We start from the raw sequence: 20287 nt of genomic DNA on the forward strand, positions 1-20287 counted from the left end.
GTACTGTTAATCTTGTATTCCTAACTAGTTCCTAGCAAAACTATAAGGAAAACAGACTTATTCTTATGTTTAAATGAGTTTATACTGTAAAAAATAAAAATCAACATAGATTCAAGTTACTTACTGGCATCCTCTCGCTAACACCACCTATCTTAAAGTTCATTGTAGATCTCACAGTCTGGGCACCATAATACTTGTCATTTGGGACCTTTAGTTCACCAAAGGTATCATATTCTATTCTAAAAGAGTCTTGACTGGCCTGAGGAGGGAAAAAAAAAATACAGGTAAGCAAATTTCTTTAGAAAGAAAATAAATGCCTCATACCCAGTAAAACGAAACAAGATAATCCCACAAATGGGGGTGGGGGGAGAGGGGAATGCTACAGACACACACAGCTGGCCATGAAATAAATTTTAACATTGCATCCCAGGGTTTTCCATGTTTTAAAATTTTTCTTGTTTTGAAGCACTCTTTACTGCACTAAAGAAGAGTCACAAGTGTTAATATGGTTAATACATAATTCAATACTGGATCATGGTCAGCCAGTAGTAAGTGGTTTGAGAGAGACAAGTCTTCTCCTGCCTGTTGTATGGAATAATTCATCCTTATGAAGCATTCAGTTTCTTTCAGCCAAGAACACATCTGCTTCTAGTCAACAAATTACCAATTCACTTAAAGCATAATCACCTATCCTGCTGGCTTCAATTAAAAAAGCTGAAAATACAAAATTCAGATCTCTGTGTATGTGACGTGTTTAGAGAAAACTCAGTCTAAAAATTAACATTGCTCTGAGACAAGAGGGTCAATTTTTATTGACGCCCTAGGATACCAGGCATGTTGTTATTGTTAACAATAGTAGTCGTACAGTAAGAGGAAAATGTCCATAATAAAGTTTTCATACAACATTCAACGCATATTATAGACTTCTATTACAATATTTTATATAGCCAGGAGCAAATACATTTTAGTTGACCTATTTGTATACTGAAGAGTTAAAAGTTTTGTTGTTGTTGTTTTTTAAACGTTCAATTTTGGTGAGATGACCAAAACCATATGGGATTCCACCAGGTAAAGCAGGGCACAATTTGCCCTCCTTTCGCTCAGCTAGGAACAGCAGGAATTTTCTCTGAAGGAAGCACCATCCATCCTCTTCAATCAATAATGCTTGCCTTCTTATTTGGCCGTACGGGAGAAAAAGGAATCCTTTATTGAGGACAATGTAAAAGAAGACTCATGCTTCTTACTCTAACTATAATCTAGTTCCTCATAGTTTTCTTTATCTTACTCTAGTTGCCTAGATCATTCACGTACACTCAATGTATCATCTGCTGAACATTTTCTATATTTAATCTTACTACAGCCAACGCTTCACTTGGACAGTGACTAAACTTACCCTTTGTATTGATACACATGCCAGGCACTGATATTCAAATCAGCTCTGAAGTATCTGTAACTGGTATTTGGTTCCATAAATACCCAGGTGTGCTATTTGGGCACCTAATTGAAGCAGCCAAATTTGAAACTTGATGGAAATGAATATAGATCTAATACTGAAATCACCACTATACCAACAGCTAGTCACCAGAAACAGATATACTCAAAGATGTAAATTAATTTTAACTAAATGACCTTTTAGATAAATAAAAAAAACTAAGTTCCACTGGGGCAGAATCTATTTCTCAAAACTCGCAAAGTTCCAGTGTCAACAATGGGGAAAATTAAAATAATTAACAGCTAGGACTGACCACAGCCAACAGGCCACTACCTATGAACCATCACTAATATCAGAATGCATGTTTCACAAATAAAAATATGTTTTTATGAAATCATTCTGAAGGATCAATTTCTTTGACTTAAGGGTGATCCAGTGTTTAACTCTATCATTTCTGACAGACAGCCTTCAACAATTCAAAGACTAATTTTTTCCTGTGTTCCAACATACAAGTATCACCATAACCAATCAGACTATTGGTCCATCAAATCAGTACCCTTTCTCCAGCAGATGCTTCAGACAGGCAAAAAGCCCCATTTTGCACACTCAGTTATGCAAATCTGTAAGAGGTGGGGTAAAGAATTTCTTCCTTAGTTAATCTGGATTAACCTAATGTTTGTATAACTACAAATGGTATCACCTAAAGCAATGCAAATGTTTTTAAGAAGTCCACTATGTGACTGCATCTTGTCACAGTGAATTTCACAGGCTACATACACATTGTGTATACAACATATATACAGACACACACACACACACATTCAGTTTATCCTTCTGCATGCTACTACTTAGAACTGAAGGTCCTGATCCCACTCCCCACTATATCTCTTCCTACAGTTCTCCTGTGGCATAACGGAACCAAACAGCCTTCTCTGTAAGGATATGACAAATCATGTCTGGGGTGATTTGTATCAGGATGAATAAAAATAAATTAAATTAAAAAAACAAAAACAAAAACAAAAACAGAAATGCTATTAAAAATAAACCTATTTGAAATTATGACTAACATATATTAAGGTTTAAACTTACTATATTAAAATCATTTAAATTAAATAACAATACACAAGCAGTACATTTGCTGTGACATATTAAAGAAAAATCAAACCAACAAACTGGTGGCAGTCACTGGCTAAGCATGTCAAACCAGAGTTTCCTGAAATGCTAAACCAGCTTTTGACAGCAAATAGCCTCCTCTGCAGGTAAAGACAGAATACTTTCTTCAGCTAGTTTAGTTCAATTACTAGTTCACTCAAAATTGAGAAACTGATGGGGAGTTGAAAAAGCACAAAAGCTGCTTTCCTCTTCTAATCTGTGAATAAAAATGAGATATAAAAGGGTCCTGAAGGACACGATGAACAAAAAAAAATTAAAAAAAAATCAATTTACTACAGTTAATATTTCCTATGTTTAATAAATCAGTTAATTTTAAATGTAAGACATGTTTTGATAAGAAAAAGTGTCTAAATATGCAGCACATTTAAGATATGTTTTGGTAGTTAACTAAAACTTTTTTGAATACTGTTTGGTATTCTTAATTGATTTTCAATTTCCATCCAAATGCAGCTTTACACAAATCACAAGAAAAATAATCTAGTAAATAAGAAATGAATATTCCCCATTTTTTAAGATAATACAATTATAAAAATTAAGAATCTGGATACACGTGTGAAGCTATATAATTGCTTATCTAAAAGTGTCTAATTCCTTTAATAGAAATAACTAAAAAGTGCAAACATAAAACAAGATTAACATCCATCACTTAAATCAAGATTTTCTGCTTGCTGATTTAAGCCTTGTCTGATCTACAAAATTAAGTCAACTTAAGTTGGGTCACTGTACAGGCACCACAGTAATTACTGCAGTGGTTCATGTCCACACTACCCCGACTTAACTGTGTGGGGCATTGTAAGGCACTGACACCTGGAGCACCTCCCCACCCCACGCAGGGCTCACAGCCAATAGGTGATATAAGAAACACAATGTCTACACAGACACTGCATTCTCTAACTACATCAATCTAAGTGCTACACCTCTCACAGAGGTGGAGTTATTAGGTCGGTGTAGGGGGTGACTTACATCAGTGGGAGCAACGTTGAGTGTAGACACTTAGGGCTTGTCTACACTGACAAGTTTTTTCGATCCAACTAATGTCGCCAAGGGAAAAAAATCGACAAAAAGTTGCCAAAGCGTGTCTACATTTGCTCCCTCGATCGACAGATCATGTCCACATTTGGGGCACCTTTGTCAACAGTGAGTGCAATGGACTGTGGGTATGTATCCCACAGTGCCTGGTGACAACATCCATCGCTAGGTGTTGTGGGAACGTGGAAACGGAGCACGGCGCATCCTGGGATGTGCAAAATGTACCGTCACGCACCGCTTTGTGTCCCACCCCTCCAAAGGTCTCTGGTTTCCTTTTGTACCATTTTTCCAACTGTCATTCTTTTGTAGTGCATGCCAGCATCTGCAGTGAGAGAGGATGGATCCCGCACTTTTCTCTTATGCGCTGTTAGCTGTCACGAGGACATCGTGCATGGCAACACAGTTACTCTCAGAGTTACTCAAAGTTAGCAGAGGATGAATCGCAGGCACCCGAGTGTGATATGGACAGCAGCAACTTATCAGTGCTTTGTGCTTTCACAGAGCATCTGCATCCGGTGGACCGTCACTTTTGGACTAGGGGAACAAACACTGATTGATAGGATTGCATTGTCATGCAGGTGTGGGATGACGACCAACGGGTACAGAACTTCAGGATGCGTAAAGCAACTTTCATAGAGCTATGTGATGATCTGTCCCCTGACCTGTGGCGCAAAGACACCAGATTGAGAGCTGCCCTTCTTGTAGAGAAGTGTGTTGCAATCGCTGTGTGGAAGCTGGCGAATTCAGACTGTTACCGGTCAGTCACAAATCAATTTGGAGTAGGAAAGTCCACTGTTGGGGCTGTATTACTCCAAGTGTGCAGAGCAATAAATGGCATCCTGTTGCGGAGAACCGTGACTCTGGGAAATGTGCATGAAATAGTGAATGGCTTTGCAGAGGTAGGTTTCCCTAACTGTGGCGGGGCAATTGATGGCAGTGGCACACACATTCCAATTTTAGCACCAGACCACCTTGCCTCTGAATACGTCAATAGGAAGGGATACTTCTCCATGGTGTTGCAGGCGCTTGTAGATCAACGGGGGCGTTTCATGGACATCAATGCAAGCTGGTCTGGAAAGGTGCATGAAACACGCGTCTTCAGGACAGTGGCCTGTACAGAAAGCTGCAGGCGGGGACTTTCTTTCCAGATCACAAGATCACAGTGGGGGATGTGGAAATGCCCATAGTAATCCTGGGAGACCCATTTTACCCCTTACAGCCCTGGCTCATGAAACCTTACATAGGGCACCTGGACAACAGCAAGGAGCGTTTTAACAACAGGCTGAGCAGGTGTCACATGGTAGTCGAATGTGCCTTTGGCCATTTGAAAGCTTGCTGGAGGTGTTTAAATGGCAGGCTAGACCTTACCGAGGATAATATTCCCGTGGTCATAGCCGCGTGCTGCACTTTGCATAATCTGTGTGAATCTAAGAGTGAAATGTTTGCTCGGGTGTGGAGCACTGAGGCAGAGCGCTTGGCTGCAGTTTGAACAGCCAGATGCTAGGGCTGTCAGAGGAACCCAGAGGGCTGCTATTAACATCAGAGTGGCTTTGAGGAACCACTTTGACAATGCGGGGCAGTAACACATGTCTGCTTTGGAGTTGCTTCCCTGGTGCATCCATGTACAATTTTGGGGCTCAAGATACATGCAACACAATGCTTTAGGAACCTGTTCCCGAGAGTGAATTGATTACTATGCGCTTTTGTAGAACACAGAATAAAAATGCTGTACCACTAAATAACTTAGCCTTCATTTATTGTTAAAAAGGATAAAATGCCACAACTGTGTGTAGCTCCAGCTATCATTGTGCAAGCTGTGAGAGGAGGTGGAGTGCTGGGGAAATTCAGGAGTGCTGTGAAGTGAAAAGGAATGTGTGGGCATAGAGGAGGGTGGGGTTGGCAAAGAACAGTGCATCTGCTGCAGTAGCACTCGAACTCGGATCTGCTCAGTCTGCAGAGACTTGAGCATCTCTGTCTGATCCTCCATAACTTATCATCCGCTCTGTCACATGCCTAGCAAAAGCAGCATTCTCTTTTCTGTTGTGCCTTTTGGCTTCCCAGAAATCTTTCCGTTCCCTGGCCTGTCTCTCATCGTGCTGTATAACTTCGCGGAACATGTCTTCTTTGCTGCACCTAGAGTTTTTTCTTATCTGCCGCAGCCAGTCCGCGGGGGTGCGTGGTGTGTCCTTCAAGGTCTGTGCTGAACAGAAGAGGGATTGTTACCCTTTCAATTGTTTGCTGGAATGTATTTTCCTAATAGAAATCACTTTCTCTCTGATGAGACTCTAGGGAGGCACATAGCTCTGCGAGCACCCCAATCATGGTGAGTTTTGGGAGTGGGGGGGAAGGCGGTTGTGCATATGGACAAAAAGGTCACGGCTTGCAGGGCAGCTTTGCAGGGGATGTATTCTAAAATTATCCCACAATTTTTCACAGGCGGCCAACCTGCTGGCTGACATCTCTCTGTTGAGGGTGACCAGGGAAACCAGGGCTCAGCTACTGAACAGTTGCGGCTTTCACCCCGGTTTATATGCAGCTCAGCTATGTGCCGCTTTGGTCCCAGCTCCAGTGATTGCTAAATGACATGGTACAGTTTCCTACAATGGGGGAACCAACGAGGCTGCAATCCCTTGGAATCTGTGGCAGAGGATTAACAAGTACCTCTTGGAAACTTTCCAGAGCCTCTCTCTGGAGGATTCCCTGGAGGTCTCCATGTCCATCGATACCCAGCTTGGCCATGCAGATTAGCTACACAGGGAAATGTTGAGCCCACAGAAAACACTACCTGCCTCCCACTTTTCGATTCCCTACACAAGCCACAGCAACTTACCCAGCGTCTCATCTGCTTCCTGCTCCCCGTTGAGCACTTCTGGGGTGGAGAAAAGTTCCTGGCTGCCTGCCCCACTGGGTGACCCTGCTGGGAGCACCACATCCTCTTCTAGCTCGACTTCTTCATTCACAATTTCAGCCTCCAGGTTATCCCCCCTTTCAACTGCATGCGAAGTATCCACGGGGCAATCGGCGATGGAGGTGGGGTCACCACCGAGGATATCGTTCAGCTCCTTATAGAAGCGGCAAGTCTTAGGTGCCCCACTGGAACGATGGTTTGCCTCCCGCACCTTATGGTACGCCTGTCTCAACTCCTTTATCTTCGCTCTGCACTGATGCATATTCCGATCATAGCCCTTTTCACACGAGCCCCGAGAAATTTGCCCATATGTGTCCTGATTCCTACGGGTCACTCACAGCTGCGACTGAACAGACTCCTTTCCCCATATACTGATCAGATCTAACAACTCAGCGGAGGTCCAAGCAGCAGCGCGTTTGATGCAATAGCCAGCCATGCTCACCTGGGAAACTCCTCTGGGAAGCCAGCAAACAGGAAATGAGATTTAAAAGTCCCAGGGCTTGCAAGGGGGAGGGGCAAATTGGCTGCAGGGCAGCAGAGTTCAAACCGCTGACCAGAGCGGCAGCATGGGAATTGTGGGATACTTTCTGAAGGCCAATAAAATTGAAGAAGAAAAATAACCTGTGGTGTCTACACTGGCTGTTTGTCGACAATAAAGGGAGGGGAAAAGACAAAAGTCTCTCGCAGGGGTGGAAGTTTTTTGTTGCCAAATCTAGGTAGGTTCCCCCCCTCCTGAAAAAAGGGACCTCGCAGTGTGTACGCTATCGCTGTTTTGTCGCCAAAAGGCAGTTTTTGGCAACAAAACTTGCCAGTGTAAACAAGCCCTTACAGAGTTAGATCGACGTAAGCTGCTTGTACGTAACTCTGTAGTGTAGACCAAGCCTTAATCATGATTAAAATCAGTCCTACTCCAGCTTTTTTATGTCAAGGAGAAGCCAAGGTGGCTATGCAAGTCTGCTAGTTTCTGGTTTAAACCTGCTGTGTTATGCCTCCTGCAAGGCACAGCTCAGAATTGACATTCTCTACCCTATAAAATAAAGCCCAGCTGGTCAAAAGTCCTACTCACATGTCCTCTGCCCAAAAACACAGTTCAGAGCTTAAGTAATCTAAGCAAATATAACTGTACTTTTACCTCTTAGCTAGTGACTAACGGTTTTGATGTTAAAACTCATTGCACCATAATGCAATGGAGAACTCAAAAGGGCAGGACAATCGCAATAATGCCCACTATGAAAAATTCTATTCTAGTTTCAACAAGCAGCAGTTTTTAGAAAGATTTCTTTCACCTCATTTAATTTAGGCTGCAATTGTGCAGCAAAGCACAATAAAAAGACAACTATTTGTACTCTTCAACTGCTCTTCTGACACAGAAAAGGTTTCAAAGTTTTAGTTTTATTTGTTGCTTACATTATAACTATCACGTCGTAACTTTCAAAAGTCTGGAAACCAGAAATGTATATTTTGTAGCACTCAACTGAGGAGAGAAGGAATGCTGCCTTTCCAGCCTCAGTTTAAAATATATCATTTTAAATAATGTGCAGTTTAGCTCTATGGTAGCAAAACAGCAGAAAGTCATGGCAGGGTCTATGTACATTGGTGTATTTGGCTACATGTCTCCAGACACTAGGAAAAGTGCACATCTTGAAGTGACTTGTATCTGCTCATTGATTTTAACCCCGCCCCGCACCCAAAAACACACTTTACAAAATGCAGTTTGTTTACAATGTATCCTTCCACTGTAAGAAGTAGCTCCCAATAATGAAAAAATAGGGAACAGTTATATACACCTTTTCTCGACTGTCCTAAATTACAGGTGACATTTTGGAGAACTAAGAATATTTAAATTTCATTACTTCCATTCATGCCCCTGAAGCCTTTTCCATACTCTCTTTTGTCAATGAAGTTAGCAAAGGTGATTTGTGAGAAGTTATCCATCTTTGGATACAATTTGTTTGAAAGCTTAAGGACATTTTCTGCTCCTTCAGTTTTACTTCACTTCACATCTTTATGATTTTGCAGTGTAAGCAAGCAATCAAGAACTGGATGATGATTACTGCCTTCAGGTGACTAAACAAAGTGCTCCTTGCGAAAACCCTTCAGTTATGATTGAAAAAGTGTGTTCTTTCAGAAGACCTTTACTACAAGAAATGTTTGGGTAAAAAATAAACCAAAACATAAAGCTTTCCATTCAAACTCAAAAGGCTGTTTGAGCTCATCCTCCACTTTTACTTTTTGAGGAACACTTCCTGATTAGTTATCAGAAAATTAAATGACATCCAAACCATTAGATTTTACTGTATTCTCATTAACATAGTTTCACCCGCTACCAAAAAAGGACAGGTTTCAGAGTAGCAGCCGTGTTAGTCTGTATCCGCAAAAAGAAGAGGAGTACTTGTAGCACCTTAGAGACTAACAAATTTATTTGAGCATAAGCTTTCGTGGGTTTTCACCGTACTTCCATTCCTCAGACAGCTAGGCAGCAAAAAACAAGAAAAAGTAGTGTTGGGAAAGGCAGAAGTTAATATTGATTACAGAATTAACTGGTTTTGCAACTAAAACCTGTATGCTTTTTTTTTTTTTTTTTAAGTTACTTCAAACCAGAGGTTATGACAAACAGTTTATTTTAACTACATTGGTCGTTTTTTGCCCTCACCCAAGAAACAACACAGGAATAGGGATAAACTTAAGTTTTATGTGAGGGATGAGGTCCCAGGCATACCCAGTTGTGAGCTGGAGCACAAATGTGACAACAGAAAGGTCCACTCAGAATGCAACTTTGAACAACTGGTGTCTCCCACTCATTTTTTAATAAGAGTTTAAATACTATCAATCAACTAGATCATGAATGACAGTACAAGCTTGTTTTACAGCACAAGTCGTGTTTGTCTGGCACAGCTCAGAGAATGTTGCTTATTAGATCTTAGTTACGCAAAAAATGTACTAGGAAAATATGGAGGGATACACAAACAAAATTATCAGAGTGATGATAGGCCAGTGGTTTATAAGTTACATGTCTGTTTGTTTTAAGTTAAATATTGAATTCCAATTCCCCCACATTTCAAAATAGTGTAATTTGGTTTGTTCATTAATTTGGAAGTTTGTCCCTTTGTACTCCATTAAACTAAAAATACAGAATCAACATTTTAAAAAGCCTGTTTTAGGAACAATGTCATATCCTAACTCCCCACTTTTTCCTGGAAGTTTTTGACAATTTGATGAAGATCTGGAAAGTGATGTTACAGGAGACTGAAACCTGAGGTGCAGTTTTCCTCTCCCTATCTGGAAGGGAGGGAATTTTAATTATCAGATTTACAATCTCGTGTGCACAGCTTGTGTGTTTTTAGACTGCAACATGACCCTCATTTACTGCAACTGACTATAGACTGTCAGCTTGGGGTGAGCACTGCTGTGCAGTTCAAAGGGTTTTCAGTGGCGGAGGGTGCCCCATCCCCAGGAAGAGCCAAACACGTTAGCGCATTTCCCATCCACGCCTATCTTCACAGCTACGAGCTTCTCCTAGCGATGTCCCGGGGAAGGATGAAAGGGCCGGAGATAGCGACAGCGCTGCAAGACCCAGGCGCGCACCAGGCCCACCCAGCCAAGCTATTTTGGGTCCCGCGTCCTGCTCGGCGGTGACGGGACGCCGGAGAGGTTTGGGCCGCCCATCACCGCGGGGTCCAGGCGCTTGGGGGCGAGGCTCTGCCAGCTGCACCGAGCTCTCCCAAGCCAGGTATGTCGGACCCGGCGGGACTCGAGCTCGGTGGGGGGTTAACAGGCCCAGGGTCAAATTCGGGTCCCACAGACCCGCCCCGCGCGGTAGCCCGATGCTGAGTGGGTGGAGGCTGCATGACCGCGGCCCCACTGCCCCGGGGCCCCCGCTCGCCAGGCCGCAGCGTGTCCCCCCATCTCGACCCCCACACAGCCCCTGGGGGGAGGGGCGGCTGGCGGTAGCAATTAGAGGTCACCGCCCCTCCCCCCTGTGCCCGACGCGAGACCCGGACACGTGCTCACCATCCCGGCGGCGCGCGGCGGCAGCGTCCGCTGCTGAGGCTGGCACAGGAGAGCGGCGCGCGGCGGCGGCTGGAGCGCGAGGAGCCCCCGCGTGCTGCCCAGGCGCTGAAGGGGCCGGAGTGAGCAGTACATGGTGAGCGGGAGCACGGAAGCCGCGACACAGGGGCCGGGAAGGGGGCGGGGCACAGCTACTTTCTGACAGCAAGTGCCATGGGGAAAGGAAGGCCCGCCTCTAGGCAGACCAATCAACAGCCGGGAGCGGGCACCAGGAGGCGGGCTCAACCACGCGGAAGCCAATTGCCAAGCTGCGAAAAGCGCAGCAAGGGGTGGGGCCGGTTCCTATCCCCCTCCCCTCTCTCCGCGGCAGCTCTTGGAGGCTACTACGCATGGCTGAAGGAAGCTGAGCATGCGCATTAGCAACTCAGCTGCTGCCTTTCAGGGGGCGAGGGGCGCGCGCTGTGCAGGAACTAGCGACGGCGCAAGTGACGAGCGCGCGGGAGCGGAGCTGGGCGGGGAGGGGGTCCGGGGCCCAGCGGGTGACAAGGCCCAGGGGAGCAGCGCCGGGGGCTGGGGCCTGTTGAAGCGGGTCGCGGTGAGGTGACGCCCGCAGCTCTTACATCGGTCACCAGGGCTCAGCATGAGGCGGGCTCCGCTTGGGGCCTCGGGCCGGTCGTAGCTGCGGCGGCCGCCGCCGCTTCCGTTCCTCGAGCGAGCGGGAAGAAGGGGCAGCCTGGGGCCGCTGATGTCGGAAAACAGCCTTTGCCTTGGGAGCCCCCGCCCGGGAGTTGCTCTGTGCGGGCGGCAGGTAGGAGCTGCTCGGCCCGACTGGTGTGAATGTCAGCACGGAGCGAACCGCTGCTCTGGGAACTGAGATCCGGGCCCCACCGCCTGGCGCTACCGGACACCCCTGTGTTGGGGCCGGGACCGGCGCGGCTAGATCGCAACGTCCCGCTTTCTCGCCAGTCCAGACGCCGAGCCCCACGGCCGACAAGCGCCACTGAGGAGTAATTTTAAGGTGCTTAGAGAATAAACGATAAATCCCTTCTTGATCCTTTGAACACCTCCACCATCTCCTGCCTCACCTTGGAAGAAATTACCTTTCTTCTCAGTCGTGCCTTGTCTTATACATCGCCCTGTACTACTGGCAATATCTATGGCCTTGCTTTATTGGCATTTGTTTTTACCCAGCCGGTACTTACCCCTTCCTTTAAACATTAACCAAATTTCATGACCACTCATTAAATCTTGATCCTGTCAGTACACAGACCCGTTGACAGAACGTTGTCCGTGTACCAAAAAATTTGTTCATCGTGTGCACATGTAACCCAGTAACCCAAGATAGTTCATTTCATGAGCTGAGATGAGAAGTGAAGCACACTTAAATAGGCACCATGGCAGACTCCGTAATGGAACCAGTGAGGGCTAGACAACTGGTACAACTATTTTAAGTAGAAAAGAAAAACCAGCTGTCTCATATTTAAGATTGGGCTTTGAGTAAAGGAGTTAACCTCCACCTGTGAAAGGGGGCTTTGGTCCTTTTTACTTAAAAGTTTTTAAGCTGTGATGAATCATCCCTTCTTTCAAGGAAATTTCCAGATTGATCATAGTAAAAATCAATTTCTAAAAAACGGTGAAGTGCCAGTAACCCTTGACACTAGAATAATCTGATATGTACTGATGAAGACAGATGGCTGAATATAAATTAAGAGTTCATGGTCCCATAAGGGTTTAGCAAGTTCTCAGTTCTAGCAAAAATTTTGCTAGTATTCCTGATAGGTGATATGAAATGGGTTACTATCTGTTGGGGAGGGGGTTGGGAAAGGAGAGTCTGAGTCCAGAGGGTGGGGCTCCAACTTGCCCCTTTATCTCCACCTCCCAGGTGTGCACAGTCCTCCTGCATGAGCCCCAGCCACAGGAGACTGACAGCCAGAGCTTTTACAAAAAGCACTCAGTTCACGCCTCCCTGGAGAGGCCCACCCCATAGTTTTGAGGACTGCTGATCAAGAGTAAATGAGTGTTTCATAACTCACTTTTAGAGGATTACATATACTGTGCTGCAGTTAACAGAAAAGGGATTCTTTATGCAAATACACAATACATAACAGTATTTAATTATAATATTCATAGTAGTTGTCCCCACCCAGATTAGCGGACAAGATGTATTTGTGTGCTAAGGAAATTCTGTAGTGTATGCTTTTCATTTTATATTAACATTAAGCATGGTATATGTTTTGTAACAATGTTAAGCTATAAAGAACCCTGTTCTATAAATCTGATCGTTTATTTCCTGGTAGGGAGGAAGAAAAAAGCCCTTTTCTAATGAATTCACTCTAATTTATCCATCCTCATAGATATATGCCCCATAGGAATATTCTGTAAATCTTTAATCTTTCCAGTGGTTTTGATTTGACTAAGAATATGTACAGTTTATTCAGTCTACCTTTGAGTGGAGGATATTTGCTCAAAGGAAACAATTTGCCTTGTAAAATTAGGTTTCTTCAAATAAATAAATAAAATAAAAAGCCCTACTGTGCACTAATGAAACATAACAGATGCTTTAAATCTTAGGCTCAGAAATTCAAAGTTACAGTTCCCACACCAACTAACAAATAGGTAATGTGCAACAGGGCAAAGTTACTGTCCTGGAAGCTTATGTTTAAATTGCACCCCTAATCATGAAATGTAAGTCTCAAGCAGCACCCTACAGTAGCCCCTTATTCAAAATAAATGCATTAAGTTTATTTCAATGTGCAGAGCTCAAGAGGTTTTTAAAAAAAAAAAAAGTAAAAAAAAGAAAAGCTGTAACAAGTAGGCAGGGCTGTTTTAGATTATTTTATTTTGGCATTAGTTCTGTATGTTCACTTCAAATGTTTTGACAAAGGGGGATGAAAGAGAATCCGTGTACGGCTTTGTGCACCTTGGTTTAATGGTGATATGCTAGCCACCGAACAGAGCATCAGTGAGAAATCTCTAGACAGCATTCTTCAACCATCATTAACATAACAGTAGATTTCTGAATAAGAGAATACTTAATATGTTCATGTATATCAGCAAGCTCTGGCAGACATATACATAATTACATAAGCTGATTTACATAGCTAACCATCAGTAGGAACGAATAGCAGGTGGAACTGTTGCACAGTCTTCTTCATTTAAAGTTTTGTCAATTACAGGTCTGTATCTCAAAGTAACCTAAAAATATAAAACAGTGTCTTAATTAAGGCAAAGCAAACCACTGCATCAAACCCAGAAGATAGCATGAAAAATATTCACAATTCCTGCTAAATCCCAATAGTGAAAACTAATTGGAACTGGTCTAATATTAAAAAAATAGAATTGGTCAAAAAATTGCCAGTATTGTGGAAAACTTAGAAATCAAATGTATACAGTTCCTCAAAAAACTTTGACAAATAAAACTTTAGTTTTTCCATTTCTTGTACTGCATCAAAACTAGAAAATTGACTAAAAAGGAAAAAAAAACCTCCCAAAAAAAAGTTTAGTGCAATTTTTTAAAATCAAAAGTGTTTCAAATAAAATAAAAAATAAAATTCTGACCAGCTTTAATAAGCAAGATTTAGTTCTAGTTCCCTTCTTGCCTCTTGAGCCAGCAGGGTCTTAGAGCATTTGGAGGCACAGTCTGTCTGAGGCAAGAGGAGCAGTAGTAGATACGCTGGAGGGAAGGGATGGGATACAGAGGGACCAAGACAAATTGGAGGATTGGGCCCAAAGAAATCTGATAAGGTTCAACAAGGACAAGTGCAGAGTCCTGCACTTAGGACTGAAGAATCCCATGCACTGCTACAGACTAGAGACGAGTGGCTAGGCAGCAGTTCTGCAGAAAAGGATCTAGGGGTTACTGTGGACAAGAAGCTGGATGAGCGACAACAATGTGCCCTTGTTGCCAAGAAGGCTAACAGCATTCTGGGCTGTATAAGTAGGAGCATTGCCAGCAGATCGAGGGATGTGATCATTACCCTCTATTTGGAATTGGTGAGGCCTCATCTGCAGTGCTGTGTTCAGTTTTGGGCCCCACATTACAAGGAGGATGTGGAAGAATTGGAAAGAGTCCAGCGGAGGACAACAAAAATGATTAGGGGGCTGGAGCACATGACTTGTGAGGAGAGGCTGAGGGAACTGGGATTATTTAGTCTGCAGAAGAGAAGAATGAGGGGGGATTTGATAGCTGCTTTCAACTACCTGAAAGGGGGTTCCAAAGAGGGTGGATCTAGACTGTTCTCAGTGGTATCAGATGACATAACAAGGAGTAATGGTCTCAAATTGCAGTGGGGGAGGTTTAGGTTGGATTTTAGGAAAAACTCTCTCACTAGGAGGGTGGTGAAGCACTGGAATGGGTTTCCTAGGGAGTTGGTGGAATCTCCTTCCTTAGAGATTTTTAAGGTCAGGCTTGACAAAGCCCTGGTTGGGATAATTTAGTTGGGGATTGGTCCTGCTTTGAGCAGGGGGTTGGACTAGATGACCTCCTGAGGTCCCTTCCAACCCTGATATTCTATGATTGTAAGAGTGCCTCATGCCACTCAACAATAACCCTTCTGGCCAACTAAGGAGGTTAATCACTTGGAGGGGGAGGTGATCCTCAGTACTTCACATTGGAGGGATACTGTAGATCATCTCAGGAGGGAGTTTGTAAGACCACAGATTTTTAATACATTTCTCTTTGAATCCATAAATGATTTATGCTAAGCATCAAAACATGCATTATCAGTGCGTAATGTTAAGAACTTTGAACTAGCCTGTTCTAAGCTGAAAAACTATTCCAATTCCTACTCCAATTGTAAAGTCAATTGCTAAACAGCAATTCAGTGATAGTCCCCAGGAATGGCTCTTGTATCATCTCGTACATTTAGTTCTTCATATACTCAAGAAGTAGTGTGTTAATTTAGAAAAACTGATTGTGGTACTTTATGAAGAAACTTCAACTCATTTCCACTGCAATCATGCAATTTCCACCCCACTGACAGCGACAGAATGGGACAAAAAACCCTCCAAGCCCAGAGCCAACATACCTTCCCAGTCTTGACATCCACAAAAGAAAGGGTGTGTTTTCTCCAATGCTCTTCAAATGGTCTTTTCTGTTGCCCTTGGATTGGCTTGGAAAAATCATATTCATCTACTCTTACCTAAGCAGTAAAAAGAAAGTATAATGTTGTAGACCAGGAATTGCATTTTGCAAATGCATTTAATAATGTCCTTCAAGATTAGGTTTCTTCTGATTATAATGCCATTATACCAAATGTAGGCTAACATTAAGCTGTTTTACTGAATTTTATGTCAATTCCTGCTTTTATTTAAAAATCATTGCAGAGCTTCAGCAAGTTAAGTAGGATTGTAACTGAGTTTGTGGAAATTCTAGAGTGTGATGTCTGCATATAATGCTTAACTCTTTTCAATCCTTTTTATGTATCCAGTGACCATATCATTACTGTTCCTATCTTCTTTATCAGTATTTCAAACAGTAAGATTCAATAGGCCTGACTAGGAGCTGTGCTTTCATCACATCAATACTCAGCTGATTCTGGTTACTGAGGTACTGATCAAGGGGTGTGAAAGAGTCATTTGGATTTACTCACAATTCAGACCACAAATCAGTTTCACGCTTTAAGCCAACATTAGGAACACTTAAAAAAAAAATCTCTTAAATAAGAATCTAATTTACGTGAGTTTTAGGAATAAACAATGCAGACGGGGGGGGGAGGGAAGGGGGGAGAATCACCCCCCAAACTCAAGTACAATTGATTAAGACCAAGAGTATGTTTGTTGACAAAAGTTGGTCTCATGTATGAAAAACATTTATGAAGCTAAATGTTATAAAGTACATAAGCACCTTGTAGTCTTCTCTGGCATGAGCACCACGAGATTCTTTCCGAGCCTCAGCACCATAAATAGTTTGCATAGCACACAGCATCAAATTTTGCAGTTCCAAGGTCTCCACTAAGTCAGTATTCCACACAATACCTAACAAGATATTACACTATTTTGAAAAATATTCTAGCACCAATTGTAAGAACTTCAGCTCAATTTTTCTCTTTTTGTTGGTACTTAGGAAGTCATAGTCACAGCGCAAGCTTCCCTATGAAATTATCAATGCATCTCAGTCATAGCCTGCAAAGCTCTCTTCCAGTCTTGCATCTTTCATAAGCTGACAATCCTGCTTAACTGTGCAAAAGTATATAGTTGTTTTGAGATATGTGCCTGTGCTTACTAGAGACAATTGTGAGACCAATCTCAATTACCTCTCTCAGTCAAAAAGACATATTATTCAAGACTGAGTGTGCCAAAAACAAGGTGGAATCTTGCATGCTCTATGTCAAAACACAATTCTGTCCTCACACTCAAGCAGTTTGTTTCAGATCACAAGATTTGGCTGCAAATTTAATTAAGGTCACTTTTAAAAAAAATCCTTGGGGGTAGCGGGGCAAAAGAGTTTTTCCAGCAGAATTTTATTGGTATCCTCTATCCATACAGGATAGATACAGTCTACTTCTTTAGGACACTGTACAATCCAATTGCCAGGATCACAGGTGTACTGGCATCATGCCACTCATCCCTAGGCTTTAAGTTCTACATCAGGCTTTTCCTCTTCTTGGTGTTTGGCAAGCACTACAGCCTGTAAGAGAGCCACTTCAAAATGTTCAGTTTAAGGCACATCTCTAAAAGCAGCTACAGAGAGAGAGATTGCAGAAAAGGAAAAAAAAAAAGAATTTACAGATTAAGTTAAGAGTTTATTAAACAAAATGATATCTTTTTTTTAAGAAGAAGGTTTAAATCCTCCTTAGAGAGATCAGCAAAACTGGATTTGCGTGTGCAATGTCTGTTTTTCAAATAAATATATACCTAAACATTGTTATTGATAAGAACAGGTTGATATTACACTTGCATGAAAAAAACCTGTTTTCACGATGTATTTATAATAAATTGAGAAGACTCCAATAGCCCTCTGTGTATTTGAGGTGAAAAATGGTACACAAGTTCCCTGGGAGGTAATAATATTTTCTATAGTCAAATTTGAGAAGTGTTAGCTAGCCTACACAAAGTAGAAAACAAAAAACTCACATTCATGAACGCCTGACTTTTTCTAATCTACACTCATTCTTTAAAACATTTAAACAAAATCTCTTTAAAATGTTTCCATGTGAATTCACAATAGTCAAGACAACCAAATAGTGCTATACCTAGCTCCTCTTTGTAGCTGAAAATACCTTTCAATGTAGAACACACACACACACACACACTTGGAAAATAAGTACAGCCACAGGTAACAAAATGAAAATATTCAAATACACAATCCACTATAGAAGTATTATTTAACGATATCTCATTACCTCTATCAAATGTCTTCAGGTCATCCAAATCACGATAAATGTGGCTGAGCTTCTCACAGCCTTCCTGTAGTACTGAGCCTGTCCGGAACACTGCGGCATGACTTTGCATTGTCTGAAACACATCAAAATAAAGAAATAGTATACTTCCAAAAACTGCAAGAAGTTTCAAGAAAGGCATTAGAATTTCTCTTGTAACCTCACCAGTTTCTGCAGAATTTTAAGCTTGCTTTTAACATTTCTAGTTATTATGGTTGCAAACATATTCTGTATGTAAAGTAATGTCATGCTGCCATCCTGAACAGGAAGTCTGAAATACTTCTAAGGGCCAAATATCCCCACTCCTCATACACTTCTGCAGGCACAACAGGCCCTAAAGCAAAGGTCCCCTTAGGAAGGCACAGAGGAATGTTTGAGGGGGGGCACAGCAGGGCCTGAGCCGGCCCCCAGAGGGGGCAGGGAGGGAGTGCCACCAAGCTCTGCTCCACTCCGAACTCTGCTCCGGCCCTGTCCCAGCAGCAGCTCCAGCTCCACCCCTGGCCCTACCCCGCCCCCCACCTCAGCCCCCTTACCCTTGTCCGCATCTCTCTCTCACACACACACACACACAAACCCACCCCTCCTGGGAGTCATGCCTCTGCTCCCAGCAGGGGGAGGAGGAGGGCATAACCCTGAAAAGTTTTGGGACCACTGCCCTAAAATCCGTGAAAGCTACCAGGATTCTACAATGCAGTGGGGCAGACTATAAAGGGGTCGCAACGGAAGGGCAGGACAGAGTGACAGAAAAATCCAGTTATTCTGGGATTGTGGGTGGGGTTAGGGAACAGTACCACCTTTTTATTCACCGAACTGAATCCCTGAACAGCATACTGATACTAGGTGCAAAGGTCACCAGTTTTGCTACCGACCCTCACTGGGTTCACGCAAGGCTTGATACATTTGGAATCTCCAATTATTATTTTGTGATATACAGAATTTTAAAGTGGTCCGACTAAATCAATGAAAGCTTTTGAATCACTGTGAGCTCAACTTTCTTACAAAAAGAAGAGTCATATTTCTGGAAGTCAATTCTGTTCTGAGTGAGGTTCAGGTGCACTTTAAAACACCACAAGTTAATGTTATGACTGCATCCTAAATTACTTCCAAAAGGGCTTCCAATCACCTTGCCAACATTTTTGCTTACAATTGAATGTGCAATTCCAGTTTGACATGAAATGCTCCATAGGCTTTTACCTAGGGTGGATTAAAGTTCTTGAAAGTACACATAGCCCTGTGTTTCATTCAGCATCACCTCACTAGGTTCTGTTACAACTAAGAAGAACATTCAGTGAAGGCATTCAACGAAATTAAAAAGGTGGTACTCACAGATAAGAGGGAAATACTTTTTTTTACAACATATAATTAGACTGTGGAACTCACTGCTACAGGACATTGTTGTGGCCCAAAACTCAGCAAGATTACAAATGGGATAGGATACATGTATGGATAACAAGAACATCCACTCATAGAAAAAAGTTTGGAAGGGATATTAAATCTCATGCTTTAGGTCTTATGCCAATCTCTAGTAGAGATCAAAAGGAGACCTAATGTGGTGGGGAAAATTATACCACATGTGTTTACTGCAGGGTTCTTATACCTTCCTCTGAATCATATAATGCAGTCAGACAGAATATGGGCCTAAATGGACCTCAGGTCACATCCAGTATGGCAGTTCCTACGTTCTTAACACTGTTGAAGTGGCTGTCTTACTACATTTCATGTTACGTATGCAGTGGTGTTGAAGCCGTGTCAGTCCCAGGATACTGAAGAGACAAACTTGGTGAGGTAATATCTTTGTTGGTCCAATAAAAGATATTCCCTCGCCCACCTTGTCTACATTTCACTTTTAGTCGGGCGTTTCCTACAGGAAGTAATCTTGGCTACCAGTCAGATCTGTGTATGACAATTTGCAAAGCAGTCACAAGTCTTGTCTGAACATACTTACAAAACATGGTTATAGATTTGGCTTCTGGAGACAAGAATTTAGGTTCTGGGTGCCCAAACTAAGTGATGAGCACACAAGAAAACCCCTTATGGATAACACAACAACTCAGAACTTCTGAGCACTAGGGTTTGCCATCAGATGCTGAGCTTGAAGCATGGGCCAAAGAGTAGAACAGGCATTCTCCTTGGTAAACATAAAATATTTCATTTGGAAAGAGGCCTCTCCTATCAGATCAGAGACAGAAAGTAGGTCAGAAGAGGAGTGACTGTTTCAAACAGAGAGAGGTGGCATTTCTTATTCCTAATTTAAAGAAAAAAAGATGATCTTTTGGGCAGCTGATTGGAACAGAAGGATTTTTGTATGGAAAAAAGGTTGATTTTGATAAATTCAAACAGTTTTCCAAAGTTTGAGCT

General features: G+C 42.6%; 2 protein-coding genes across 2 annotated transcripts in view; both read right to left on the reverse strand.

The window, feature by feature from the left end:
• The window catches only part of FH (fumarate hydratase), a 39725-nt gene extending 28986 nt beyond the window's left edge, over positions 1-10739 (reverse strand). Inside the window, exons 1-2 of the mRNA XM_034761395.1 lie at positions 10554-10739; positions 125-259 (exon numbers count right to left, since the gene is read on the reverse strand). Of these exons, the coding sequence (XP_034617286.1) occupies positions 125-259; positions 10554-10685 (267 nt within the window). The 5' untranslated portion in view covers positions 10686-10739. The remainder of the gene's footprint in view (positions 1-124; positions 260-10553) is intronic.
• Positions 10740-13371: 2632 nt separating this feature from the next.
• The window catches only part of SDHA (succinate dehydrogenase complex flavoprotein subunit A), a 33296-nt gene continuing 26380 nt past the window's right edge, over positions 13372-20287 (reverse strand). The window contains exons 12-15 of the mRNA XM_034761394.1: positions 17894-18005; positions 16396-16526; positions 15578-15691; positions 13372-13745 (exon numbers count right to left, since the gene is read on the reverse strand). Of these exons, the coding sequence (XP_034617285.1) occupies positions 13659-13745; positions 15578-15691; positions 16396-16526; positions 17894-18005 (444 nt within the window). The 3' untranslated portion in view covers positions 13372-13658. The remainder of the gene's footprint in view (positions 13746-15577; positions 15692-16395; positions 16527-17893; positions 18006-20287) is intronic.

Source organism: Trachemys scripta, chromosome 2 (genome assembly GCF_013100865.1).
Source record: "Trachemys scripta elegans isolate TJP31775 chromosome 2, CAS_Tse_1.0, whole genome shotgun sequence".
Taxonomy (NCBI): domain Eukaryota; kingdom Metazoa; phylum Chordata; order Testudines; family Emydidae; genus Trachemys; species Trachemys scripta.